At 51.1% G+C, this 27,471-nt stretch overlaps 1 protein-coding gene across 2 annotated transcripts; it reads right to left on the bottom strand.

Moving 5' to 3' along the window:
* Nucleotides 1–3,823: 3,823 nt before the first annotated feature.
* FOSL2 (FOS like 2, AP-1 transcription factor subunit) lies at nucleotides 3,824–26,886 on the bottom strand. 2 transcript variants are annotated; one of them, XM_050754011.1, is made up of 4 exons: nucleotides 26,722–26,886; nucleotides 16,272–16,523; nucleotides 11,694–11,801; nucleotides 3,824–8,610 (listed from the first exon to the last, which is right to left on the bottom strand). In XM_050754011.1, exons 1-4 carry the CDS (start codon nucleotides 26,821–26,823, stop codon nucleotides 8,092–8,094), a joined length of 981 nt encoding a protein of 326 aa, XP_050609968.1. In that variant the 5' UTR covers nucleotides 26,824–26,886; the 3' UTR covers nucleotides 3,824–8,091. The 2 variants fall into 2 exon arrangements, with proteins under 2 accessions (XP_050609968.1, XP_050609969.1); XM_050754012.1 differs by lacking the exon at nucleotides 26,722–26,886 and adding an exon at nucleotides 24,783–25,794.
* Nucleotides 26,887–27,471: the final 585 nt, after the last annotated feature.

A 27,471-nucleotide genomic window follows, 5' to 3' on the forward strand; every position in this document is an offset into this window, starting at 1 on the left:
AGGTTTGGCAAAGGCAGAAGCTGACTGCAAAGACTGGATGGGCCGGGTGCAATGGCTCACACCTGTAATCCCAGCCCTTTGGGAGGCCGAGATGAGTGGATCACCTGAGGTCAGGGGTTCGAGACAAGCCTGGACAACATGATGAAACTCTGTCTCTACTAAAAATACAAAAAATTAGCTGGGCATGGTGATGGGCACCTGTAATCCCAGCTACTTGGGAGGCTGAGGCAGGAGAATCGCTTGAACCCGGGAGGCAGAGGTTGCAGTGAGCCGAGATCACACCACTGCACTCTTGCCTGGGCAACAAGAGCTAAACTCTGTCTCAAAAAAAACAAAAAAAAAAAAAACAAAAAAAACAAAGAACGCTGGATGGACTTGTCCTAACAGCTCACAGCGTCTCAGGAAACAGTCCTTTAGTTGTCTCATCAGGTGTAAGAACAGCATCCCGGACCAGGTGCACAGTTGGCCCTGAAGGCCATCAGACCTGCGTAAGGGCCTGGCAGGGCCCTGTGGCCAGCAGGGGCTGAGCTACCCATGTGCAAGTATCCCATTCACCCTTCAAACACACAGGCCAAAAGGAAAATCGCACCCTTCATTTCAAACACGGCACTGGAGCCCAGAGCCCAGTGGCTTCCCCTTAATCAAGTTGCCTCCATCAACACTGTCACAAAGGTCTGTGATTTCAACTACTTAAGTTTCCCTCTGACTTGAGCCCTTCACTTCTTCTCATATGACCTCGCATACATGGTCTCATTGCTCAACATGTTGGAAATTATCAGCTCCAGGAGAAATTCCTTTTCCCTTACATAGTGGCGGGACTAATGAACACAGAAAGCCTGGAGACTAGGTTGTGTTCACTTGGGGAACTCTAGATCCAGCAAAAGGGGATGGATCCCAGGGATTCCTCACCAAGACAGCTTTCCTGGGGAAGCAGATGGTGCTTAATCCTCAAAACTGCAAATGTGTTGGAAATGTCATCGAGAGTTAACCATTACCCCAGGTCACTGAACTGGTTTGGGCCGAGGCAGCCTAGAATGACAGGTGACTGCAACATTTCCCCAACAGACTATCTTAGGTTGAGAACCCAGCGGAGGTCGCCCCTTACTGTTTTTCTCCATAAGAGACTGAAAAACTGTCTGGATGCTTTGAAGGCATTTACAGCTGCTCAGAGAAGCTTCTGACTCCATCTAATAAGCCCCTGGCAGCCATCAACCTCTCTAATTGCCATATGGGTGAAGAGGTGGGAATTTAAATAAACAGTGGATTTTGAAGATGAACAATGTTATGGAAGGGCCTAGGCATGAGAGCCAAGCAACAAAGCATAAGCACATGTGTCTCTCTTGACAACATAATCCCCAAAGCCCAGAGAAGCTGGATGCAGACCTCCCAAGCATCTGCCTCCTTGGCATTTATACCACAAGGAAACACACCAGTTACTCAAGAAAGTACAGGTAGCACTGAAACCCTCCAGATTCCTTCTGGTTCCTTGTCCACTCAGACAGAAGAGGTCATTACAAGGCCCAGTGCTACGACTCTGAGTGGTCCTGTTCCCTAATGCCCCTGGCTCACGTAAAAGGAAAAGGAGGCTGGGCGTGATGGCTCACACCTGTAATCCCAGCACTTTGGGAGGCTGAGGCGGGTGGATGACTTGAGGTCAGGAGTTCGAGACCAGCCTGGCCAACATGGGGAAACCCGGTCTCTACTAAAATTACAAAAATTAGCCGGGTGCGGTGGTGCACACCTGTAATCCCAGCTACTTGGGAGGCTGAAGCAGGAGAATCAGCTGAACCCAAGAGGCGGAGGTTGCAGTGAGCCGAGATTGTGCCACAGCACTCCAGCCTGGGCAACAGAGTGAAACTCCATCTCAAAAAAAAAAAAAAAAAAAAAAAAAAAAGGCAGGCATATTGTTATTCCTCCTAAGTGTTTACTTATATATTTTATATATATAATATTATCATGACACTGCTCCTTTGCTGATGAGGAAACTAAGGGTCAGAGAGGTTAAACGGCTCTCTCCAAACCTCAATAGCCAGTGAGTATTGGGGGCAGGCCTAGGATTTAGGGTCCCTGTGACTCCCAGTTTAGCGCTCCCGGTGTCTCCAGAGAATGAGGCCTATACGCTGAGCTTGTCTAAAGCATGTGGGAGGCCAGTCATGGTGGCTGACACCTATGATCCCAGCACTTTGAGAGACTGAGGTGGGAGGATTGAGTCCAGGAGTTCGAGACCTGCCTAGGCCACATGGTGAAACCCTATCTCTACAAAAAAATACAAAAATCAGCCAGGCATGGTGGCGGATGCCGGTAGTCCCAGCTACTTGGAAGGCTGAGGTGGGAGGATCACCTGAGCCCGAGAGGTCAGGGCTGCAGTGAGTCATGGCTGTGCTACTGCATGCCACCCTGGGTGATAAGAGTGAAACCTTATCTCAAAATAAAAGAAAATAATAAAGCATATTGGAGCAAGTGGTAAAATTTCTAGGGCTAAGTCTTAGCCAGCTGCCAGTCACCATGGGCCTTAACTCATGACAGAGTTTCGTCCCTATCATTCACACTATAAGGAAAGAGTACCCCAGAGCAGATGTTCCCCAATCACCCTGGGATTCCTGGTCTACAGGATAATGGGGGCCTGAACTGACACTTTTAAGTGCTCAACACCTAACAACATGTGACTTTTCCAAAACAGAAGTCTAGAGATGTGATCACCCCACATATTTGCGCAGTTTTCCGAGCCCTTTCCTGCTCATGATCTCATCCAACCACCCTGACAACCTTAGCCATACATTTAATTGGTTCTTTGAAGATTTCTGCGTTTCCAGAGTCAACCTGTTCAAACAAAATACCCCAAGGAAGGGATGGCACCTTACACTTTTATTGGCTCACAGCTTGGCAAGGGTTGGCAGCTGGCTGAGAATTAGGCCCTGAGAAGGAAACAGGATCAGGAGGGATTGGGAAGGGGTCAAAAGGGAAAAGAAGAATGAGATGGGGAGATAGAGATGCCCCGATGCCCTCCCAGAAGCCTACCTCATAGTTCTGCAGAAAGAGGTTCTAAGCAAGCAGAAAGAAGTTCCCAGCTCCCCCAGCCCCCATGCCACCCCCACCAACAGAAAAACCAACTTTACCCATGAGGGCCAAAGGTAGAGAAGAATAGAAGAAAAGAGAAGAAAAAGGAGAGATGGGAAGACAGAATAAACCAACCATCAGAGGCTCTTCAATCTTAATTGATTTTATTCTACAAAATGCTACTCAACTGAAAGTGGAAAAGCTAGCCCCCCTCCCCCAAAAAAAAATCGCAAGGGAAAGAAGTTTTAATATGTTCTTTCTTCCATAGCAGCAAGCTTTTTCTAACAAGCTTTCTTTAGTGCAAATACTGTAGGCTTGTATTACATACAGTAAAACGACAAAACAACAACAACGACGACAAAAAACACCACCAGAAAGGCTTCCAAACAAAGCTACTCCTCAATTTTCAAAACTATACAAAGATTTTGAGCTTGCGATTCTGCCTGGAAGGTCTATTTAGGAGACTCTCCAATGGGACCATTTCACCATTACTTAAAAAAAAAAAGTGCCCAGAAAGGTAATTAAATTCCCCACAGAGCCACATAAACCATATACAACTTGTTTTTGCCTCCACAGTCTCACAGCTGACTTTACTCCACATCATTGACATATCTCAAATACAGATGCACAAAGCTTATTTTCTACTATATACCAAAATACTATATATACACACACATCTCCCATGGCAGAAAAGACATCTGATACCCTACTCTTTGTACAAAGTCAAATATTTTCTTCCTCAAAATCAAGTAAACACAAACTAAAATAAATGGAATAAACTTTTAATCATACAGAGAAAGTAATTTTGAGAATCAGGACAGGATCTTCCACTGTGTTCTCTTACAATGTAGATGTCTTGGCGACCACTGTCCCCAGAGGAATAAAAATCCACCTTTAAAAACAGAACCTTTTTATACAGTTTATACAGCACAAATCACAATCACTTTAGAAACAAAAATGCATTATCCTAAATTTAAAAAAAAAAAAAAAAAAGGAAGCGAGAAGAGAGAGAGGAACGGAGTATTTTAATGCTATCAGTTTCTATTCAGGCTTGATACAACATAAAGAAGATGTAAACATTTAAAATAAATAATAAAATAAATGTCAATTTCTTCTCCCCCTCCCTTTCCCAAAACCCTCTCAAAATTTGATCCAGCCCTTCCTGAACATGTCGTCAAGCATTGGATAAATTAAACCCCTTGGTTAATGTATGGCCAAAACACTAGAAGCATAAGAAGATGCCAGATTCATAGTGGGATGACTGGGTTTCCTTTTAAAAAGCTACAGGACACAGGCACGCCTGGAAATGTATACACACATGCGCACACACATAGCCCAACCTGTCAATAAATAGTGAGATGCTGGCTTTTAAGATGAATGCCAAAACAACTCAACAAGCAGAAGGTAGCAAAGGCCCCTTAAGTTTTTTAAAGAAAGTTCTACACACCACATATCCTATTGGTCCCCAAATTCTCTAAGGACTCGGGTTACCCCTCCGACCATCTGAGGAGTGCACAGGAGCACATGGTGGGGTAGAAGGAGAAGTATGGAGTGGGAGAATATTGTAGGGGATAAGTCCTTGAGAACAAACATCAGACTGAAGGCAATCTTACCTTGGATCTTTGAAGACAGACCTCACCTCTAAGTGTTTCTGTTTATTCATTACTTAGGGGCCTTTTATAAAGAGATGTCCTCATCCCTCAGTCTCATCCTAAAGAGGATCTATATAAAAGCACCTAACACAGTGCCTGGCACATAGTAGGTGTATTCTTTTCCTTCCTAAAGTGGGCACAAAGATGTCCGACCAGGAAAGGAAATTGACCTGAAAGTTAAATGGCGAGATTGCATTTGCACTGTTGGTCCATCAAGGAAAAGAGAAAAAAAAAGTCCTAGTGCTCCAGACAATTCAACCACCCTCACACTTAGAATCAAGTGAGAGCAGAGGGAGATTCCTTTCCCCAAAGCCTGAGAAAGAGAAGCAGCAGTCCCAGATGGCTCTTGACTTTGAGATGCTTGTGTGACACACCTGGCCCCCAACACAGGCAGAATGATGTTTGACTCTTTCTGAAAACCTCCCCAGTGAATTCTCTGCTTGGAGCCGGCTCCAGCAATTTCCTAAGCCTCAGCCAGGATCTCCTCTCCTTCCTATGTCAGCAGCTTCCCCACTCACCTGGCCAGGGAGAGGAGTATTCGTAGCAAGACTGGCCAGGAGGCCGAGAGGACAGTGTTTTCCACGAGCTGATTAGAGTGCCTGCCCTGTGCCATCCCAGAGCTGCCTGCAGCCCAGTCGGAGTCCATGCCTCTGAGCCGCCTTGTGAGTGGAGCCACGAGAAGCACAGAAGTTCCTAACCCAAACACAAAGGCAACCCAATGCAGCTGTTCCCATAGCTGGAGCCATGGCAGTGTCTGGTGATTCTGGAGCAAGGGTGCGTGTGCGTGTGTATGAGACAGAGAACTTGGCGGGCAAGCCATAAGGAAGTAAACTCAGAATATGCTCATGACTTAGGTGTGAATATTCAGTCTTCCCCAAATCAAATCACCTCTGGCTTTGGGGAAGTCGAACCTCCTATGACAAAGCCTGGGGGTCTTCGGAGGGAACGTAGCTCAGAGCCTCTTACAGTCCTGTGTGTTGGCTGGAGCTTTGCCTTCTGCTGGTCCCGACATCAACACAGCTTGAAATCTGAACTGAAGCCAAGTTGTGCCTCAGGAATTTGTCCAGCCTGGCCACAAATCAGGCTGTGACCTGCACTGGGATGTTTGCTGCACAAAGTGGGGTGTAAGGGGGCTTTTAGAAATCAAAGACAAGAGAGCAGCTTCATTTAAGAAATACCTATATGCACAAAAAAGAAAATAGCTCCCACTTGGCTACAAATACCACTTGAGATGATTACCCCTGTGAGAGCTGAGTGCACCCCAGTTTTCTCTGCCCATCTCCCGCCACTCCTGGCTCATTCTGCTGCTTGGATTCATCTCAAGCCAGAAACTCAACTGCCCAATCTTCTTAGAAGGGTCCCTCCCAGAGCCCCTGGGAAACCGGGAGGGCGGCATCACAGCCAAGAGATGCAGGAAATAGCATTTTTAAAGTATTTTAAACAAAATCCTTTTTCTTTGAAACTCCCCTTTCTGCATCGCTTGTACATGTCACTTCCAGTCCCACTGGCCCATGTACTTTAAGCATATGGCTGTTCCGCTATGTGTGTCTAGTGCACGAAAGCAGGTCATGTTCATGAAATAATGACCAGCACGCATGGACTCCACGTGCGAGGGAACAGCTGTGTGAATGTGTCACTGCTTTCTCCACAGGGGATCTTACTTGATGTTTCAAACGAGGATACTGTGACCTCTAGAGCTGAATCCCCAGCAGCAGAGTCCCTGCAGAGCACAAGGCCCTCAGAGGCTGGTTCTGGCCACGAGCTACTCCCCGGGTTCCTTTGTCAAGGCCCTGCTGGGCAAGAAACTCAGCAGGAGCCATACCCTGGGGAGAAAAGGCTCAGGGAGGTGGGAAGCAGGGACCCTGCTGAGCTGTGCTCCTGCTGGAGGTCAGGGGGACCCTTCCCCAACCCTGTGAGAGGGGGCAGCTCTCCTGCAGTGGGAAGCAAAACATCCTATCTCCAATTCCAGCAGCCAGAAAGATTCAACAGACAACCAGGAATGGCGCATGAGCCACAAGCCACAGCGACAGCTCAGGCCAGCTGCTCACAGCTTGCTTGCTGCCTGGGCCAGAAGAGCACACTGGGGTGGGAACGGGAGTGTAAAAGAGAAAGCACTTGATCCAGCAGGTGGCAGATGACCACAGAGGGCAGGAAAGGCCTGGCGCCCTGCGGGGAGGTGAGCAGCCAGGACAGGCTGAGCGAGTGCTGGGGCAGCAGCTGCTGCAGACGCCACTCCAGTGACGGCCTCCTGCCTCCCTCCCCTGCCTCTCCATCCTCGGCAAGTGCTCCTTTGAGGCTCAGGGAGGGGCTGCCTGGCAGCAATCTGGGGAAGGTCCAGGCCCACGCTCATTAAATCTCTGTGGGTGGCATCACCCTGAGAGCCAGGGTGGGGGAAAGGCGGAGCCCAGCAGGGACTTGGAGTATAATGTGTGGCTCCTAGGGAGGGACGCCTCCCTGGTCTGGAGAGAAGGGTCCAGGGGCAGAATGGCAAGGCAGTAATTACAGGAGACGCCCTACTCAAGACACCAGGTGAAGGGAAGCTGGCTAGGACACCCGTGTGGCTTTGTTGGCATTATTCCTGGCCTGGTAATTAGGCGTTTGGCAAACCCAACCTGTGCCCCACTGTCTCACTCACACCCTGTCTTCTGGCCAAGCCGCTCCTCCAGAAGCCGTCTCCGAAGGTGGGCAGGAAGGGTCCTCTGAGCCTCCCAGTGAGGGCAGCATCTCGAGAGCTCAGGGAGCCCGGCCGGGAGTTCTGGAGACGGTGACTGGGAGGCGTCAGGGCAGGGAAGCCTCTGTATTGCACTTTGTCCCCTTCTGGACAAGTCAGCCCCAGCAGAAGAGTCACCTGCTGCCCCATCTCCAGAAATGAAGAGCTTTAATATTCAGACCACCCAGATGAAATGTCATGGCAAATTTGATAAAAACCAAGAGGGAGTGAAACTGACACTGGGGGAGGGAAGGGGCAAGTCGAGGGAAGGTGAAACCAAAAGGCACTGAGCATGCGTGGTGGGGCAGGGAAGGACACCATCACTCCAGAGACAGTATGGTAACAAAGGGACAGGAATGGTCCAGGCCAGCTTCAGGCTCTTCAGAAGCCAGAGAGATGTCCAAGTCTACCAAACCGAGTTCTCCAAGGCTTTTCAAGAAATGGGATTTGCTTGCAAGATGAATGAGGGAGGAGGTCCCACGGCTTCCAAGAGATCAACCCAAGTCTTCCAATACTCACTGCCAAGTCCCACCTGGGTCCCCCAGAGCCAGGAAGCTCCCTGGCAAGTCCCCCTCTTGCCCTCACAGCCCTGGAGCGCTTGAAGGTGCTGGTCCCTGGGAAGGAGGAGCAAGGAGGACCCCCCTCCGGAGCTGGGGAGGGAAGTGCGCTGGGTTACAGAGCCAGCAGAGTGGGGGAGTTCAAGGAGTCTGATGACTGGTCCCCGCTGCTACTGCTTCTGCGGTGAGCCTTGGAGCAGGACTCAGAGGGAGATGCGGGTGACTCCTGCTCCAGGACGCTAGGATAGGTGAAGACGAGGTTCGAGGTGCCCGGAGTGACAGCAGGCGTGGAGGTCACCACGATAGGGGTGTGCAGGGGCTCCTCGCCGTAGAAGCCCCCAGCAATGCTGATGGGCTTGATGACAGAGCGCTGGGCCTTGTCCAGCCCCGCCGACGAGGACGAGGGGCTGTCCTCTTCCAGGGGCTCCTGTTTCACCACTACAGCGCCCACCGCGCCACCCCCACTGCGCATGGGCTGCAGCCCAGGGGCTGGGGGTGATCGGCGCTCCTCGGGGCTAATCTTGCACACTGGGCCATGAGCCACCAACATGAACTCCAGCTTCTCCTTCTCCTTCTGCAGCTCAGCGATCTCCTTCTGCAGGCCTGACTTCTCCTCCTCCAGCTCCTCTGTCTCCTGCCAGGGAAAGAGAGGGATGTGAGGGACAGCAACCTGCCGGGGACCAATCTAGGCAGGAAAGAGAAAACCAGTAATGTCTGTCCTCAGACACTGTGAGAGCAGAGGCTCACACACCTAACCACAGACCCTGCTGCTCTGAGTCACCTGCAGGCTCAAGATTCCTTTCATTTCCAAAGAAGGAAAGTCAGCTCGGAGAGCAGGTGAAGAAACAACTGCAGCTGTCATAACTCAGCACCTACTTTGTGCAGGACACTGTTAAGCATTTCAGAGATGATCTCATTCAACCTTCCAGGAGTTTGTGGAAGCAGATGTTATCATCACCCCATTTTGCAGATGAGGAAACTGAGGTTCAGAGGGGTTAATTTTCCAAAGTCACCGAGCTAGCAGGTGGGGTAGCCCAGATTTGATTCCCAATGTATCTGACTCCAGAGTCTATGTGCTACTACTATGTTCTATGGCCTTGGTGCCAGGACTGCCGCCTCGGTACCCCCGAGGGGTGAGTACTGCAGAGATCTGCATGGAGAAGGGGGCATGGAGCACAGCTCTACCCGTCTCTCTCCTTCTCTTACTCCCCAGCCCCGTGCCAGCCCGCCTGTGGATGGATAAACGCTAAGCCCTAGGCTGCTAGAGTGGAGACTTTGTCATAACACACTCCTGTATCCCCAGCGCCTAGAACAGTGCCTGGCTTCTCGTAAGTGCTCAGCAAAGTCCCTGTGGGATTATCACAGCCTCTCCTCCCTTTATTAGCTCCAATTTCTTTTTCTTTTCTTTTTATTTTTTTTTTTTTTTTTTTTTTTTGAGGGGGAGTCTCACTCTGTCTTGCCCAGGCTGGAGTGCAGTGGCATGATCTTGGCTCACTGCAGGCTCTGCCTCCCGGGTTCAAGCTATTCTCCTGTCTCAGCCTCCCGAGTAGCTGGGACCAGAGGCACCCGCCACCACGCCTGGCTAATTTTGTATTTTTCATACAGATGGGGTTTCACCACATTGGCCAGGCTGGTCTTGAACTCCTGACCTCAGGTGATTCGCCCGCCTTGGCCTCCCAAAGTGCTGGGATTACAGGCATGAGCCATGGTGCCTGGCCTTTTGCTCCAATTTCTTAAGCACGTATTTCAGGACTCTCAGAACCTTCAGAGAACATTCGGTTCAGCCACCATGCTTGACACAGAAGTAACGTGACAGCCCGAGACGGCCCATGAGGATGCCAGGGTCACTCTGCGAGGACCTCAGCCCCCTTCTTTCATCCCCAGCCAGAGAAGCAGAAGTAAGCAAGCACACATGGAGGGGCCGCTGTGGGAGGGGAAGAGGTGTGTGTCACCAGCCTCCTCCCCAAGTTTTCCCTAACATGGATTCCTGTTCATCAGTGAGGACATACGGGCAAGGGCTTCGTTCAGCAGAGCACAGCATATTCCGGAGTGAAAAACAGTTTCCGTCTGTCTCAAGGGTCTGACGAACGTCATGAGCTTCTGAGAGGCTTCCTGTGGAGGATGTGGCTCAGGGGCCTGGGTGGCTGGGTCAGAGGGCGGGGGAGGCGGGGGAGGCAGGGGAGTGGGGTGTGAGGCCTCTGGGAGGAGGGGAGGAAAGTAGAGGAGCCTCAGGGGGCAGGGCTATTCTGGGGCGGTTGGTAAGGAGCACCACATGGGGCACAGCTCCTTGAAGTGCCAATCAGAGAAAGGTTAGTGGTGGGAGGGCCCGCTGAGGAAGTGGATTGTGGATCTGCCTCACCTGGGAATGAAGAATTCCCACTCATCCTCCCCGGTTCTAACACCTCCGAGGGACATTACTACAGGCATCACAGAATTCACGCAATTCAATTCATTCAACACCCCAGAGGGAGGGCTGCAGGACAGAGAAAGACAAGCCTAAGCAGGTGGATGGTACCTGGGAACATTAACTCAAGTGAGGGGATGGGCCGGGCGCGGTGGCTCACGCCTGTAATCCCAACACTTTGGGAGGTCAAGGCAGGTGGATCACCCAAGGTCAGCAGTTCGAGACCAGCCTGGCCAAAAAGGTGAAACCCTGTCTCTACTAAAAATACAAAAATTACCCAGGCATGGTGGCAGGCACCTGTAATCCCTGCTAGTTGGGAGGCTGAGGCCAGAGAATCGCTTAAATCCAAGAGGCAGAGGTTGCAGTGAGTTGAGATCATGTCACTGTACTCCAGCCTGGGTGACAAGAGCGAAACTCCATTTCAAAAAAATTATAATAATAATAAAAAAAGTGAGGGGATGTTTTCCAAAGCCCCATCCTGGGCAGTCATTGTGAGGACCAGTGACAGAGTCTCTCTCATCTCCTCACTCTGAAAGCATTCCACTGGGGACAGTCAACCCTGACTCGGGGCTTCCTCTACACAGCACACGACCGGCCCTTCCTGCAGGGCTAGGCTCTGAAAGGAGTTACGTGACGTTGGTCAGGTCAAGCTTAAGAGAGGGAAGGGCAGGGCTGTGGGTCCCCAGGTCTGGGCAATTAGGTGGCACGGGAGAGTGACTCACAAGGGCAGCATGCGGTATCACGGCCACAGCTCTGAGTTCATGATAGAGGTGGGGAACCCGCCTGCCCATAAAGGAAATGAGAAAACCCCAAGAAAATACAACCCGGCTGCCACGTGACCCATCTCCATCAAGACCTCTCCCCGGCCCAACCCATAGTGCTTAGGCCAGGCTGGGCCACTCCTGATGGTGGCAGGCATGGGAGTGGCTGGAACCTCAGGAAGGAGCCCTGGAGGGGCAGGTCTTGTCCTGTCTCCCAACCTTCCACCATCCCTCACCCAGGAGCCCCAACAGTTCTGCGAGCAGAGAACACTCAGGCACTGCATAAAAAAAGTGGCTAGCACCCCCCGAGAAGGCTGTTCATTTCTTCCCTCTGGGCCCTGGCTGGTGCTAAAGGTCACCTCCCTCCCTCTCTCTTTTTTCAATCAATACAAGGCTGACCCATGTGTCCAAAGGAAGGAAAGCTCTATCTCCACTGACTCATCTGTAGAGCGTTGTGGGTAAGGAGACAGCTGTGGGAGACAGGATCAGGACCCTCGGGGCTCTCACTCCAGCCTACCCAGAGGTGCTCCCACCCTACGCAGAGCTCCTCACCGCCTGCAGCTTCTCTGTCAGCTCCCGGCGGCGGTTCCGGCACTTGGCTGCAGCCAGCTTGTTCCTCTCCCTCCGGATGCGACGCTTCTCCTCCTCTTCAGGAGACAGCTAGAAGCCAAAGCCAAGGATCACGATTAGAACAGGGACAATGGTTCACAGCATTTTTAAAAAACTGTATTTTAAGGAAGGCAAGAAGCCCTTCTGGAAATGGGAAGAGGAGGAGGAAGGGCAAGAGGATCATGGCTGGACTCAGAGGCCCCAGAACATGTGGCTCCTGATGTCTGGCTGCCTGGGAGGGCTCTTTGAGCTGAATCTGCCCCAGAAGGTGATGTCCAAGTTTAAAGTCCATGTTTAAACAGGACAGCAATGGGTCAGGGATTCACCGGACCAGGCATGATAGCAGCACCTGTCACATCAGCCAGGGCTTCTCTCTCAGTGCCCAGGCCAGAGAGAAGGAGCTGGGGATGCTTCTCCAAGAGTCCCCTCCTGCCAGCCAGGTGTGGTCCCACCCACTTAAGCAGCTTTTTCCAAACCCTGGCCAATTACTCCTCCTATCACTCTGCCTGCTCTGCAAGCCTCATTATCCCCATTTGGTTAAGTAGCTGGGCCTGGAGTCCCCACACAGGTAAGAACCACCCAGGGGGGAATGTTATGTTGCTGATGGGAGGGTCAAGAGTGCCACTCCACTCCCGATTTCCTCTGCCAATCCGAGAATGCCAGCTGCTCACGGTTCGACCCCAAGTACTCCCCCACATGCCTGGTGCAGTGCTAAGTTGGACAGGACATGCAAAATGAAGAGGAGCCCCCGGCAGGTAAAATCCTGCTGCCCACCATATCCATCCACTCAACAAGTGAGCACCTGGTTCCATATGCAAGATGCAGTTCTAGGGGCTTAGGATTTTATCTGCGAACCAAACAAAGGAAGATTCCCCTGCAAAGAGCTTAGGATCTAGCTTCTTCCAATGAGATGGTTAGGAACTTGTCACTCACACCAGAGAGCATGAACTCTGCTCTCATGAGCAGGGCTAATACTCTGGTTCCACAGAGCCCTGCAGAGCCGTGACCCCAATGCCTCTCTCAGGGAGAGGTGACACAAGGAGATGGCTGTGGGCCAAAGCAGAAAGCAATGCAAAGGGAAAGACCACTCATTCAGTTATCAAACATGGACTGCACACCTACTAAGTGCCCGCATTCAGTTATCAAACATGGACTGCACACCTACTAAGAACCCGGTGCTATACTGGGAGCCTCGAAGACCTCAAGGGGAAGAAGACCTGGGTCAGCTCTCACGGGACACCTGGGGGCAAAATCAAAGCTACTTTTGGAGGAACAGGGAGAAGCTGCCCCAAGGAGGGATACTGCCTTGACTTCAGGTCACCCCATGAAGGAAAGAGCCACTGTCCTGGCTGGGTCCAAGTCAGAGTCCCACAAGGCTCCCTCCAGCCCTGGAGGTCTGTTGCTGTGGTGTTCTGAACAGCAAAGAGAGGACAATCATCACAGCACCACAGAGGACGATCCCATGCCTGTCACACAGAGAGGAGGCCACAGCCCGGCTGAGGTCATGAGGCCACTTGGCCAAGGCCCTGAATACTTGCTGCTCCTAAACCTGTCTTGTCTTGAGCCCGGCAGAATTGCCAAGAAAGCCTTATGGCCCTGCTGCAGGCCTGGGTTTAGGGCTCACCACAGAAAGGGCCACAAGGGCTCCCCTTAAGGCCCAGGAAGACCCCTAGATCCCTCTCTAATGAGAGGCAGAAAAGAAGGAGGCTTGCCTTGACCCACTTCAAGCCCTCCTTCCCCCTTGGCTGCTTCTGGACAACTTTTGGCCTCCTGACTGACCTAGAAGTCTCTCCCCTGACTGGTGAGGTGTGGGGCAACTTGTGGGAGCTGTCGACATAGGAAGTGTTCAGGGGCTGTGAAATCAACATAGTTCCAGCTTCAGTGTGTCAGCAGCACCACGTACCCACCCACAAGCCACACACACCCTCCCCTCCCCACCTCCTCAGAGTCGCCGCCACGGGGCACAGAGGGAACCTCCCAGGCGGGCTCCAGAGGAGGCCTATGAGGCACCAGGCTGGCTCTGGGGGCAGGCTCCTCCCTAGCAGGGTGGCTCGGGGAGGCTAGGGACGGCCAGAGTAAGCTTCAGAGCAAAGCCCTGAGGGCTGGGAACCTGAACAGCCAAGGTTCTAGACTGCCACTGCCCAGGCTTCCTCAACGCTGCTGGGAGATGTGTGAATTCCCAACTGATGCGGAATAAAATGCTCCTTGTTCTTTCCCTCCCTCTCAAAAAAAGGAAGGAAATTCTCCAGACAGATTGTATGAGGCACGCCTAGGTGGTGTGGTGGGAAAACCGCAGGACTAAAGGTCAGGAGAGGTGGGTTCCAGTGCTGGCTCTGCTGCTAACTCACTGTGCGACTCTAACAGGGACCTTCACCTTTCTGGGTCTCCATTTCCTTGTCTATAAAATGGGTATAAAGGGAAAATGAGAAAAGATGGTCTCCAAAGTCCCTTCTGGATATAAACTTCTAAATTTGGTGTGAGGTAGGCCCAGAAGAGAATGGAGAGTGTGGCCGGGCGCGGTGGCTCACGCCTGTAATCCCAACACTTTGGGAAGCTGAGGCGGGTGGATCACCTGAGGTCAGGAGTTCGAGACCAGCCTGGCCAACGTGGCAAAATCCCATCTCTACTAAAAGTACAAAAAAAAAATAAGCCAGGCATGGTGGTGTGTGCCTGTAATCCCAGCTACTCAGGAGGCTGAGGCAGGAGAATTGCTTGAACCGGTGAAGTGGAGGTTGTAGTGAGCCGAGATCGTGACACTGCACTCCAGCCTGGGCAATACGAGCAGGACTCCATCTCAAAAAAAAAAAAAAAGAGAGAGAGAAAGAAAAAAAGAGAATGGAGAGCATTCAGCATATCCTCCGGCTTTGTGGTCCTGCTAGCCCCAAAGAGTCCCTGGCAAGCCTGGCTCTCACTCAGGATCACTTACATCCCAGAAGAGTCCAGCTCATCGGTGAGTATAAGGCTTTGCACCTTGGACTCCGCAAAGGAAGCATATTTATAAAGGTCATTATAAGCATGGCTACTGCAATATTTACAACTGCAATTATGGAAAGCAACTGTGAGGAGGATACTGGCCACTTGCTCCAGCAGCAGAGGCCCCACATGCAGCTGTGAATCTATTACAGAGTCTAGCAGACACACTCCCCGCAAGTGGTTCTGCACTGTGGTTCCGCCATTGACAGAACAAACCAACAAGTAGTGGATACAAGACCCAGCTTTGCCCTCGGAGGAACCGAGCTCCTGAGAAAGCTTCCAGTTCCTTGGTGTGGTGATCCCTGTAATTCCAAGTATCTTGGGGTCTGGATCTACCCTGATCCACTGGGAACCATGTTTGAAAGGTCCGTATATTGGAACATTGTGGCCCTGGGGATCACAGAGTGAAGATGGACAGTGGTTGAAATGGGGAAGGGTTCCAAGGCTGTCACTGGAATAGTTTTCCAGGAAAATAATTCATTTGGAAAAGGGATTCCACTGCTAAAGTATTTTCCCTTCCCTGGGCTCAGGGTGGCATAACCTTGGAGAAAGAACACTGCACAAGGGGTCCAGGGAACTGGGATATAGTCCAGACTTCCCCACTCACTGGTCGAGTGGCCACACGCAGGTATGTCTGGGCCTTGCTTGTACCATCTGACATGGGGGTGAGATGGGGCTCTCTGAGGCTGTATTCCATTCTTTCTGGAATTATGCATGATTCTGATTTCCCTTTCCAGGACCAGGGGACTTGGCACTGCCCTGGCTCACTGCTGACCCAAGCAATGAGCCTCTTCAGTACTGGGTACGCACTGCCTAAATAGCAGCGCCCCGCCTCTTCCCCATTTTCTGGCTTCCCTCTCCAGCCAGGTTAATTCTTTCTCAAAGCTGAGCCCCTTGAAGAGAAAAGGGCTGATGTCTGGCCTCCCCCGCCTCATCCTCCCATCTGTTCATGCCGCTGAACAGACTCTAAAGACCCAGAGTTACTGCACTGCTGGAACATGCATTCTAGGCCCTTGAAATGGGCTCCTGCCCCAAGTTGGAGGCCTGGAACACTGAGCAGGAATGGGAAGTTGAGGGCAGGGCCGGCCCAGAGCTTGACCCTGCAGGTCTGCTGGGTGCCTGGCCTGCACTAGACCCTGGGAAACAGCTAAGGGCTAATCCTAAAAAGCTCACAGCCAGGGTTCATTGGCTGCTTGTCCCATGGCCCTTTTGCCAAGGATCAGAGAAGGATCCTGCTGTGGCAGGTCATAATGGTCCTTCCCATCTGTAGCCAAGTCCTGGCTGGCAGGGACCATGATCCCCATTTTGTGGCTGAGGAAACTGAGACTCAGAGATTCGAAGGGACACAAGCGAGGTGACACAGCCAGCCTGAGTCTTGGGTCTCCAGCTCCGCCTCCAGTGAGGAGGATGACGTGCTCTTCAACCCCTAGCTGCCTTGTCTCCCCTGCTCTCAGAACACTAACCCTACCAGACTGCAGAAAAACGCTGTGTGTCTCTGGAGCTCTGAAAGCCACTGACGTGGCTCCTTCCCACTGGTCTGAGCTGTACCTGCTCATCTCTCCTTCTGCGGCCCACGGTGGTGCCAATGGTCTTGATCACGCCAGGTCTTGGGAGGGCCATGTGTCCAGGGACAGAGGCCAGGCCCGGCAGGGGGCTGTAGGGGTGCGAGCGAGGGTACGGGTTGGACATGGAGGTGATCACTGTAGGCTGCACCATCCACTGCAGGTCCTGGCTGGTCGTGATGGCGTTGATGGTGGGGATGAAGGCACTGCCTGAGCCAGGCATATCTACCCGGAATTTCTGAAATGAGGAAAAAAATACAATTGAGCCAATAAATACTAAGCTGAACAGGATGCTTAATAATAACTGAACAGAGCCGAGGCAAAAACTGGCACAGAGCAGGGTTAGTGCTTGGAGGGCAAGATCCGGCCCCCAGGTGGGCCTGGACAAGTCCTGAGCATCCAAGAATCAAGAGGGGAATCTTAACTATTCCTGGGGCTTCACGTCGGACCTGCTCCCTGACTGGGGTCCTGAGAACTCCATCCCCAGGTGGCTCAGTGAGGAAACTGTCGTATCCCAAATGACTTCCAAGATAAACGTGGTCCCCAGCACTCACATTCGGCAGGCCTTCTTGGCAGTTCTCCAGGATACACATCTGCAGGATGTGGCACCTGGGTCTCTTAAGCCTCTGAGTCACCTGCCAACTATTTCTCAGGGTACCGGCTCAGGACACCTTGAAGGGATTTGCACACCAGTAGCTTTGGACCAACAAAGATCACCAAGGGAGCATACCGTGTCTGCCTTTGTCACTTTCCAAAGAGGTTCAGGACAGAGCTATGACTCCATCAGGGCACAGCCAGGTCCAGGAAAAGATGTCCTCTAACCCACGAGACTAACAAGTAGCAGCATTTGCAGCCAGACATCCTTTGCTCTCCTTGTCCCTCCTCCTTTCCCATCATTAGCATCTTGCTTGGGGCAGACCGGCTGAGCGTGTCTCTCTACTCAGCTACATAGGCATCGATCTATGTTCACAGATGTTTCTGTGGGAAACTCTGGTGCTGCTAGTGCAGTTTTCTCCCCGCTTCTTAATTTATGCCCAGACCACGTTGCAGAACTCTTTGGAACATGCTGCAGGAAGCATTCTATTTAAAATATAAGATGATGACAGAGTATAGAAACTAAAATGGGCTGTGCTCCTTAGCAGTTGGTCTTGACCTTTCTCCAAGGCAGCTACAGGAAAATGGAAGAAGTGGAGAGGAGAGGAGGGCCCCCCACTTCTAGCTTTTCAGGGGAAAGTCCCCCTAATGGAACCCAGGTGAACCTTCATCTTCAGATGACTCCTGGGTCCACATAAAGCTTCTCCAAGTAGTTTCTTTCCCACTTAAAAAGTGGGTGAAATGATGACAATAGCTAATGTTTCCTGGGCACTTACTAAATGTCAGACACCATGTCTTACCTAGATTATCTCACTAAATCTCCCTCTGAGGGAAGAACAACCATTAGCTGCATTTTAGGGACAGAAATCTAGGCTCAGTGAGATTAAGTACTTTATCCAAGGCCACATTGCTAATAAGCAGCGGGCTCAGGATTCAAACCCAGTCCAGCCCAACAAAGAGGCCAGAGCCTCTGGACACAGTGTGTAGAAGCTCCTTTGCCACTACTTCTTTCCTTCTCAAAATCCAGCCCTAAGTGCTGGTTATCTACCCCCACTGCCCTCAGAGTGTCAGGTCATCCCCTATAGACCTTCCCTCTCACCAAGAAGGTCCCACAGGTCTGTCTGGCCCCGAATGGAACCCCACTATTCTTAGCATAGATGCTGTAGTACCCTCCCTATGCTGGTCCAATCAGACCAACTAGGATAGAAGCATTCACAGCAATGGAAGCTGGAACCACCACTGTCTTTGCCTCGTCACATCAGGGCTCCTGCTATGTAAATAATGCATAGAGTACCTCACTACAGCTGATGGAGCTGGGGACCCCTTCTTGCTCAATTCCCTCCTATCTGCCTGACCCTAGTCTGTATGGTGGAACAGCTGCCCCACCTCCCAGACCACCCCAGGGGCCCAGGCCAAGGGCATTCAGTGAAGAGAGCTGCCCAGCACAATGGATTCTAGGATTCTAGAGGAAAGTTACCCAGTGTAATGGATTCTGGGGTTCGGGAGGAGAGCTGCCTAAAGCAATGGGTTCTAGGATTCTGGAGGAAAGTTAGCCAGTGCAATGCATTCTGGGATTCGGGAGGAGAGCTGCCTAGAGCAATGGGTTCTGGGATTCTGGAGGAAAGATACCCAGCACAATGCATTCTGAGATTCAAGAGGAGAGCTGCACACAACAGCGGGTTCTGGGATTCTGGAGGAAAGTTACCCGGTGCAATGCATTCTGGGATTTAGGAGGAGAGTTGCCTAAAGCAATGGGCTCTGGGATTCTGGAGGAAAGTTACCTAGCCCAGTGCATTCTGGGATTCGAGAAGATAGCTGCCTAGAGCAATGGGTTCCAGGATTCTGGAGAAAAGTTACCCAGTACAATGGATTCTGGGATCCTGTGAAGAGAGCTGCCCAGGGTGATAGATTCTGAGTTGCATTTCTGAAGGCAAACAAAAGTGGGCTTTTTATCAGGCACTGACTGAACAGCAGCAGGTGTGTGCACGTGAAGGAGGGAAGAGTGCAGTGAACAGGAAAGCATCCAAGTGGGAAATGATCTTCCAAGAGGAAAAATGGCCAATTGGGGCTGGGCTGTGAGTAGGCAGAGTCGTGAGAACAGCAGGCATGGCTGAGTGTGTGTAGAAGCACCAAGTCCCAGACAGCTATTTTTTTCCTGAGCTGCTGGATGGGAGGGGTGGGGAGTCAGCACTGCACTCGGGGTCAGGAGGCATGGGGTTGAGGCTTGTCTTAGCCACTGAGTGCCTTGCCCTGGGCTCAAGGACTCAATTCCACGGATGTAAAGGGGAATGAATACTCATCAAACTCACCGCACTGTCATGAGGATTAAATGAGTAGCTACTTTAGGCTATAAAAGCACACCAGTGGTTCTCAACCCTGGCTACACATGAGAATATTCCAAGGAGCTTGTAAAAAATACACCAATGTCAGAGCCTCGCCATTAGACCTCTAAAATAATTGGTTTGGGGCCGGGCTCTGATAAACTTTAAAAAAAAAAAAAAAAAACCTCCCAAGGAGATTCTGTTCTGCAGCCAGGGTTGAGAAACATTGCTCCTAACAAATGGAAGGTCACCATCACCATCACCGTCACCGTTAGATGTGCACAGGAGCCTCCAGGGGGAAGTGCCAGCTTCCCACTCCTGGGAAGCTCCCAACTTTTAAATTCCATTTCTCTCCCCAAGCCAGAGTCTGGGTTTGAAATGCACCTGAGGCATCCAACACCATGGTTTGATAGGACCCCCCTCCTCCACGGGGAAGCTGTTAGCCTTCCTTCTAGGAAAGCACCTAAGAAAGTCACTCCTCATTCCAACAAATAAAAGTGCTCCCGTTTTAGGCTTGGGGAACGCAGCAGAAAATCTGAAGCAAAGCTGAGGGACAAAGACCCCTTCGGAATAAGTGGATGCCCATTAGCCCCTCTGAGGCCCTCCAGTCCACCCGCTGTGGAGGGCAGGTCCGCGGTGTGTGCTCCCCAGTATACATCAGCCAGATTCCTTGCAGCAATGGCTTGGTCTAGACAAAACAAGACAGCAATAAAAACCAGCCAGGAGGTAATGACTGCCTCTGAAAACGCATGTACACCTTGTTTCAGACAGGAGGTAAAGCCATCTGGATAATGCACTGGCTCTAAACTGCAAGGAAAACAATGTCCCATCCCCAGAGGGGCCCGGGGCTTTGATAAAGAAGGCTTTTGTCTCCAAGAGGAGCCTCTCTGGGAGACACACAAAAGTTTCAATTAGATCTGGCAGATGGGCCTTGTCTCAACTCCCAACATGTTATTCAGAAACGTGTTATTCAGAAACGTGTTATTCAGACACTGGGGCAGGAGAGAAGAGGTGAAGTTAGGAGTTTGTGGTCCCAGAAGTTAGCCTAGCATTCCTCTACGCCAATAGACCCGAGAATCAGCCAAATGTCACACTGGAGATAAATCATGGTTCTCTATGCACGAGTTAACATTAAGCACAAACCAAGATAGAGCTGCTCAGCTGGGGGCTACAGGGCTGTTTCAGACCTGCTGCAGTGTCAGGAGTGTGCTGGGAGTGAGGGGATCAGGAGAGATAACCCAAAAACCTCACTTGGCTCCCTGGGACTCTGTAGCCAACATGTTCTCCTTGAGGACACTTTGAAGATGCTGGATGCCTGTGTAGCATTCCAGCCTGGCAAAGCCTCCAAATATTTTACCATGTCACCCTGTCAACTGCTGGGTGGGCAAGAATGCCTATAAACGGATATAGTGGTCCCCCATCCACCTCCTAGAGCAGAGTTTAGCAAACTTTTGCTGTGAAGGGTCAGACAGCAAATATTTTAGGCTTGGTGAGCTATACGGTCTTGGCTGCAACTCAATTCTGCCACCACAGTGAGAAAGCAGCCCTAGATAACACGTAAACAAATAGGCATGACTGTGCCACTGAATTTTATTTAGAAAAATACTCAGACCATAGTTTGCCAACCCCTGTCCCAGAGGTTCATTCTCATCTCCCATGCTCAGGTTGCAGGGAAAACAATACAGAGGAAATAAGAAAGCAAAGAGTCAGAACTGAGATGTTCCTTCAACCCAGGTAGCCGAGAAGATGGGCTCTCACTCATCAGCTTGAACCTCCAGACCCTGAGTCGACGTTCAAACCTGTACAAGCCTTGTGGTCTTTGGGCATGGAAACGCCCATCACCCTGTTGTACCCTGTTGCTAGGGTGCCACGGGGCTGCTTAGGAAGGATGCGTGTGCTCCTTCCACTGCCAATGAGCAACACAGCTGAGGACATGGACCCTCGAGGGCCACCAAACCTCAGCAGGTCAGAGACGTTCCCCAGCCCAACAGTTGCTGATTTGGGAAAACTGCCTCCTGAGACTCTATACTGGAGCCTTGGCTTCAGCCATGAACCCATGGCTTTTTGCTGACAGGTATTGGAACTAGGGTTTGGGCCCCTACAGGCCTGGATGCGGCCGAGGGCTTATCCCAGAGACTTGTGAGTGGGCAGAACTGGTATGTGAGATGGAAGTCAGGGTTGGGGTTCTTGGCCCAGTCCCTTGGCCAGGCAATTCTCCATCAGATGGATTTTCGTCTGGGTTGTCAAGCATTCAAGCCATGAAGCCCTGTGGACTCTGTAACCTGCCTTGCCAGGCAAGCAGCTATGATTGAGTGTATCTAGGAAGGGACTGGGTTCTTTCCCTTTAAAAACCCTTTCTTTAGATTCCCAGGATGGAAAAGGGACAACTCCAACATCCTAGAGATTGGCTCCAGAGAAGAGAAAAGGATAAGGGCACACGCTGTCTCATATTTCCCATCACATCCCCTCTGAGGTCCAGTTTAATGCAAATGCTTCGTATTTTTACTGAACCTGGGATGTTCCCCAAAGCCTTCCATAAGGAATTTAACCAGTCTTCATAGGTTCTGCGTTGAACATTACTTTGACCTCTGACCTTTCATTCCTCTCTGAAGAAATACCACTATGTCACAATGGAAACTGTTGCTAATAAGTTGTAATTTCCCAAAGCTTTACAGTTTATAAACGCTCTCTTAGGCGACCCACCTCCCTTCAGCCTCCATGCTTTCCTGGGTTCCCTTGAAAGAGTTACTCTATCCTCCTCCACCTGGCTTCCTGCCAGGAGGAAGATAACCAGGGAAGGAAAGAAACAGAAAGAGAAGGCAGCCCTTGCCCAGGTTCCCCAGCTGCTTCCCTGCCAGGGCCCTTTTGGCCAGAAGCGCCACACCAAAGCACTGGGGAATTCACCCCGCTATTCTGTGGGCCCCTTTGGAGCCCCCACAGCGCCCCAGAGGCGCTACACTCCATGGGAATGACATGTCCTCTCATCCTCCCTTAGAGCCACAGGAAGGTGAGCCTAGGAAAGTGTCACTGCCACGGGACAGGGCTGAGAGACCAGGTGTGTCAGGAGAAACCTTACACCTTCCCTCTCCAGCCCAGGGAGCTGAGAAGGGATAGAATTACCAGATGGGGTTGGGAACAGATCTATTTCCCTCAGTCAGGGCAGTTGCTGTCATTTTGAAATACTGTGGCCACCAAAAGACAACACATACAACACAGATGAGACATACCCACAAAGTAATGATGCTATTTTTTTCTTTGTTTCAACGAATAGACCAGAATGTTCATCTCCTTAATTCTCACAACCAGTATCTTTATTCCTATCTAACAAATGAGAAAAAAAAATCCAAGTTATTGATGGCAAAGGTGCCTGCTTTGGTGTCTTTTGTCGTGGGCATGCTCTCCCAGGTAGACTCCAGAGGCCTGAAGGACACGGGGTCCCACCCTACTTTGGACTCAGCGGGATCATCTAGACTTGTATGTCAGACTTGGCTCCAAAGAGGCTTTTGGTAATTTCCAAATATCAAATTCACCCTTCAGAGGACAAAGATTTGTTAGCAGGGAGGATTTTCAAAAGAATACGCTGAAAGCAATTGCAAAAGAGGGGGTACTGCAAAACCTTTCTCAGTCTGAGAATAGCCACAGCATTCGGATAAGCATTTAGTCTCCTCAAGGAAAAAACAAGGAAGGGGACAATAGTGATTTGGATGAATAAGTTCTGCTGTATTTGTATTAAGATAGAAAAGAAAAAAACAAGTCTCCCAATTTTACCCTCACCTTGAATAATAAGACAGGCAGAAGCAGAAATAGGTAGTGGAAATGCACTCAGGGTTTTGGATAGGAAAATTCAACTGCCAGTCAGACAATACATGACTGCTATTTCACCCCAGTCCCTTTGATGAAAAAGTGAAGCTGACTTCCACCATCAAGAATCAGCGGAACAGACAAATTCTTGGGATAACATTTTGTTTGATCCTAATCTGCAACATCTGTAAGATCAAGGGGGAAAAAAAAGCACCAGACCCTTAATCTATGCCTCCCACATTCCCACCAACTGAACAAGCCCCCTCCTAATATAAGCACATAAGAAAACATGCCTTGGGAATTTGAACAAATTGTGAAGGCACCCTAATGAACAGACAGACATCAAAATAGAAAAAGAAAAAAGCACTCCTTTTATAACCAGGTTTTATTTAGAACAGAACAAAAAAGAAACTCAAAGTCAAGCAGTTCCTAGTTAACCAAGGTTAAATATGTGGCATTTATTTGTCCCTCATTAAAAAGAAAAAGCATCCTAAGAATTCCGAACTCACCAATTTAACACTCTGGGACTGGAAAAATACATTCCCAAGATAGTTGTCCTAAAAATTTCCCGTAGAGGGCACTAGAGAGGTATGATTGAGGCTGGCTTGGGAATCACAGTCATTTCTGGTAAAAGTTCTTTGATGTGAGGAATGTCCCAGTCTGGTACAGTTGGCAAAAGTTCACTCTGGGGAATTGTGTGTGTGTGTGTGTGTGTGTGTGTGTGTGTGTGTGTGTGTGTGTGTGTGTAAGTGTGTGTTTGTGTGTCTTGGGAAGGAGTGGTTGAGGAAGAAGAGTGCTAGTCTGGTATTCCTTAACTCCAAAAAGGAAATACTGCCCTTGATTTATTTTCACAAGTTATCTGAGAAACAAATAGCAGCCTTGGAAAAGTTCTAGGTCTTGTTTTTGTTTTGTTTTTTTCATTAAAAGGGGGCCAGCTGATGAAAACAAGTTATGAAATGACCTGTGTTTGTGTAACTGGCTGGATTGCGTAATGCTCAGGCCCTGAAACCGTAATAGTCAAGCAGCCAGGCAGGGCATATATCTGGGAGATGTTTTCCTAGGAAAGTTAGGAGAGAAAAAACAACAGCAAAAAGAAAAATCCAAGAAGGGGAGGTGTGTGCAACAATTACTGACAAAACAAAATCACCAATGACCAACTTTTGAGATTAAAACTATAACTGGAACAGGAAATATTTTTCATGCCTCAAGTTCCTGCCATATATAAGAACAGAGGCTGGAACAAAGACTAGTCTGCTCCCCCCACCCCCAAAGTCACTGGAGCTCATGGCCATGTGTTAAGATCCAGCTTCATGAAGCTAGAGGGGATGGGAAAGCTCTGGGTTGAAGAACTGGCAACAAACTGATCAGGAATATTGGACTCCCAAAAGAGAGACCTGAAAAAAATAAAATTCACTTCCCCAAAGAAAAACCAGAGAACTGTCTCATATGGATCAGTCCACTGAGATATGCCATAGAAGAGAAAGGCCCATCCACTAACTGCCAGGGAAGTCTCCCAGTAAAGGAAGCTGAGAGAAATAAAGTGATTACAGGTTTTATCTAGTATGTAGTAAAGTTACCTCGAGCCCAAGATCAGGCAAGGTCATAGCACAGACTTGTGAAGGAACAAAAGCCTCTGAGGTCAGTCCTCAGGACCACAGAACGATTTTGTTCACAGTTGGAGCGACGACGGAAAAATCCACCCCGTTCCTCCTCGTCCCCCACCCAACCACGACCACACCAAGGAGCGGACAGGCCAAGAACCTCGTCTCAAGTGGCATTACCTTGCCAGTCCCTCTGGTTTGAAAGGCGTCTCACACACTGCCAGGTCGAATGGGCAGGCGTCTATGTGAGAACCCCGTGCACTGGTTATTACTAATTGCAAAATCCTCATGTGTTACAGCATGCTAGGAATTAGCCAACAGCTGCTTTTTGCTTCGGTAATGAGGCCCTATTACACTCTGCTGGACTGAGTTCTCTTCCTTCTTCCTAGCACTGGTTTCCTGTCTGATTTTCTTCCAAAACCGGGAATTGCCTCCGCTCACATCCTGGGCTCAAAGCCCTAGTGACACAGATTATTCAGTTGGGGCAATGATGTCCGGTCTGACATCCCGGCAGGCCCCAGGGTCTATGCTAAGCCAGGCAGTGAGATTGTAATACTCCAACGATAACTGCCAAAGACACATTAGGGAAAAGAACAGGGAAGAAATCAAAAGATCCCTTCCTGATTCCAGGGAGGAGGACAGGCGTTTGGGGTTTGTTGAACGGGAGACGGAGGGTACAGACTTCAGCCTATTCCCTCAGGATGTTTACATTCAATACAAACCACCAACGGGGCTGGGAAGCAAACATAACCAGTAACTTTTCGGATTTAAAACTCATCACCTTGGTGCTCAATACGAACGGTGCATTGACTGCACCCTCAATGAACAGACCAGGCTGTCTCTACTGCGGGTGCTTATAGGAGCACCATGGGAGGCAGAGGGAAGGCAGAAAAGCCATTTTGGGGACTCATCAGGTATAGGGAATCACTTTGGAACAAGGGATCCCTCATCAGATCCAAAAGAGAGCCATGTTCCATAAGACTTTCCAGCTGAATCTACCCCTCCCTGGAAGCCCACCCCAGCCCCTTCTAGAGGCCAAGGCCACCGCCTTATGGAGCATCCCTTGCTGCAGCCAACTGTGCTAGACTCCACAGATGCTGACCACCGTGGGCTTCATGTTGTATTGGGCCTGCGTTAACCCAGCTCTCTCTTGAGACAGAGCGGGTGGGGAGCCGCAGCAGAGGGCAGGCACGCCATCAGCACCCCCCCCCGCCCCGCAACAACAGTACCTTCCTGGTATTTATAAACACAGAGATCACACGCACAATCCCTCCACCGCAAACCAGTCCGGCTGCTTTAGAAACAAGTTGTTTTCTGCTTCCAGAACCACCCAGGAGCCTGTGTGATGTCTCTTCCCTCACCCGACCCCCTCTTCTCTCTGCCGGCCTCCTTGCTCCAGGTACCCCCAGACCCTCACGGTGCTCCTTCGTTCCTGGGGGGCAGTGCAGCCTCCTGTCCTCGACCCTTACAGAAGACGGGCGGGCAGGCGGGCAGGCACTGGGCACACAGGCGGCATGAGCCAATCAAGGCTGGCTTCTTCCTTCCTGACCTTCGCACCTGATTCCCAGAGCGGCAGCCCTCGCCCTCGCTCCAGATTACTTGAAGGAGTCCAACCCTGTTTCTGGATCCCCAACCCCTTTCAGAAAGGAGCTAAGACTGATGGAGAACGGGGAGGGGGGAGAGAGAGGGCTTTCCTGAAAGAATAGGGTCCCAGGATGTCGAAAGGTGCCAGTGGGTGCAAAGATTTTCTTGTCTGTCCACCATCCAGAAAGAAGACTCGGGGCGGGGGGCGAGGAGGGGCGGGCACCGGGGAGGGGGAGTAGTTCATGGGAGGAGGTAACAGGCTCTTCCTGGTAGGGGGCCTACAATTCCAGGAGTTTATCTGGGTAAAATATAATGTGGGAGGAAAAGGGCATGTTGTCTTTTCAAGCCCACTCCCCAATCCCCTGATGTAAAAGGGGGTGGTGGGGGAGGAGAGGACGAAAATCCAGAACTTAACAACGGTGGCCCGTAGGTATTTTTTCGCTAAGAAAAGGAAAAGAAAGCAAAAGAGGCAGTGGCGGCGAGATGAGGGCAGGGGTCCGCCCGCGCCGCCAGGTGCACCGGGGCCCGCACCTACCTGCTGGCCGCCGCCGCCGCTGGAGTACGACTCGGCGTGCGCAGGAGAGCCGCTGCTGCCCCGGGACGAGGTGTCAAAGTTCCCGGGATAATCCTGGTACATGATCCGCGGTAGGGGCCGGAGGGGAAACAGGGTGTTTTTCTTCCCCCGCCCTCGCCGCGGCCGCGCACCGGCTGCTGCGCGCTCGTTCGTCCGCCGGCCGCGCCGCGGGCTCTGGGTTTCGCTCCTGGGTTTCTCCCCAACCGCGGCGGGCGAGGACAAGGAGGCGGCGACACCTCGGGAACAGCGTCCCCCGAGCGCCTCTTACGGCACTTCTTTCCGGCTCTGAGAACGCCGCGGGACCAGTTGTCCACCCGGTCCCTCCCTCTAAAAAGTCGGCGCGTCTCTCGGTCCCTCCCCTGCGCGCGCCCTCCCGCCCCCGCGCGCAGCCGGAGCTCAGCCGGGACCCACGGCCCAATCAAAAATTGGAAATTAAAAAGACTAGGAGCCCAGAGAGCCTGGCCTGCCAGCCCCTGGGACCCTCCGATTTCAGACAGGGCCAAAAAGGCGGAAAGAAAAGCTGTCCGCTGGGAGAAACTTCTGTTTCTTCCTTTCAGAAAAGGAGCCGGAGAATAAACTTCCCGTGGCCGACTCGCCGCCGGAGTTTCGGGGCGGCTCGGATACTTGACTGGGAGAAGGCGGCGTGCGCCCGTCCCGCGGCCCCGAGCGCGCCAGGGGGACAGCGGCTCGTGGGGCTCAAGCTGAGCTGGC

Source organism: Macaca thibetana, chromosome 13, assembly GCF_024542745.1.
Source record: "Macaca thibetana thibetana isolate TM-01 chromosome 13, ASM2454274v1, whole genome shotgun sequence".
In the NCBI taxonomy this organism is placed as follows: domain Eukaryota; kingdom Metazoa; phylum Chordata; class Mammalia; order Primates; family Cercopithecidae; genus Macaca; species Macaca thibetana.

What these genes read in the sequence shown, in the direction of transcription:
- FOSL2 (XM_050754011.1), bottom strand. Translation starts at nt 26,823, where the DNA reads ATGTACCAGGATTATCCCGGGAACTTTGACACCTCGTCCCGGGGCAGC. An exon ending in GCGGCGGCGGCGGCCAGCAG is followed by an intron (nt 16,524 to 26,721) that starts GTAGGTGCGGGC and finishes TCCTCATTTCAG; the next exon opens with AAATTCCGGGTAGATATGCC. An exon ending in TGACAGAGAAGCTGCAGGCG is followed by an intron (nt 8,611 to 11,693) that starts GTGAGGAGCTCT and finishes TTTCCCTGGCAG; the next exon opens with GAGACAGAGGAGCTGGAGGA.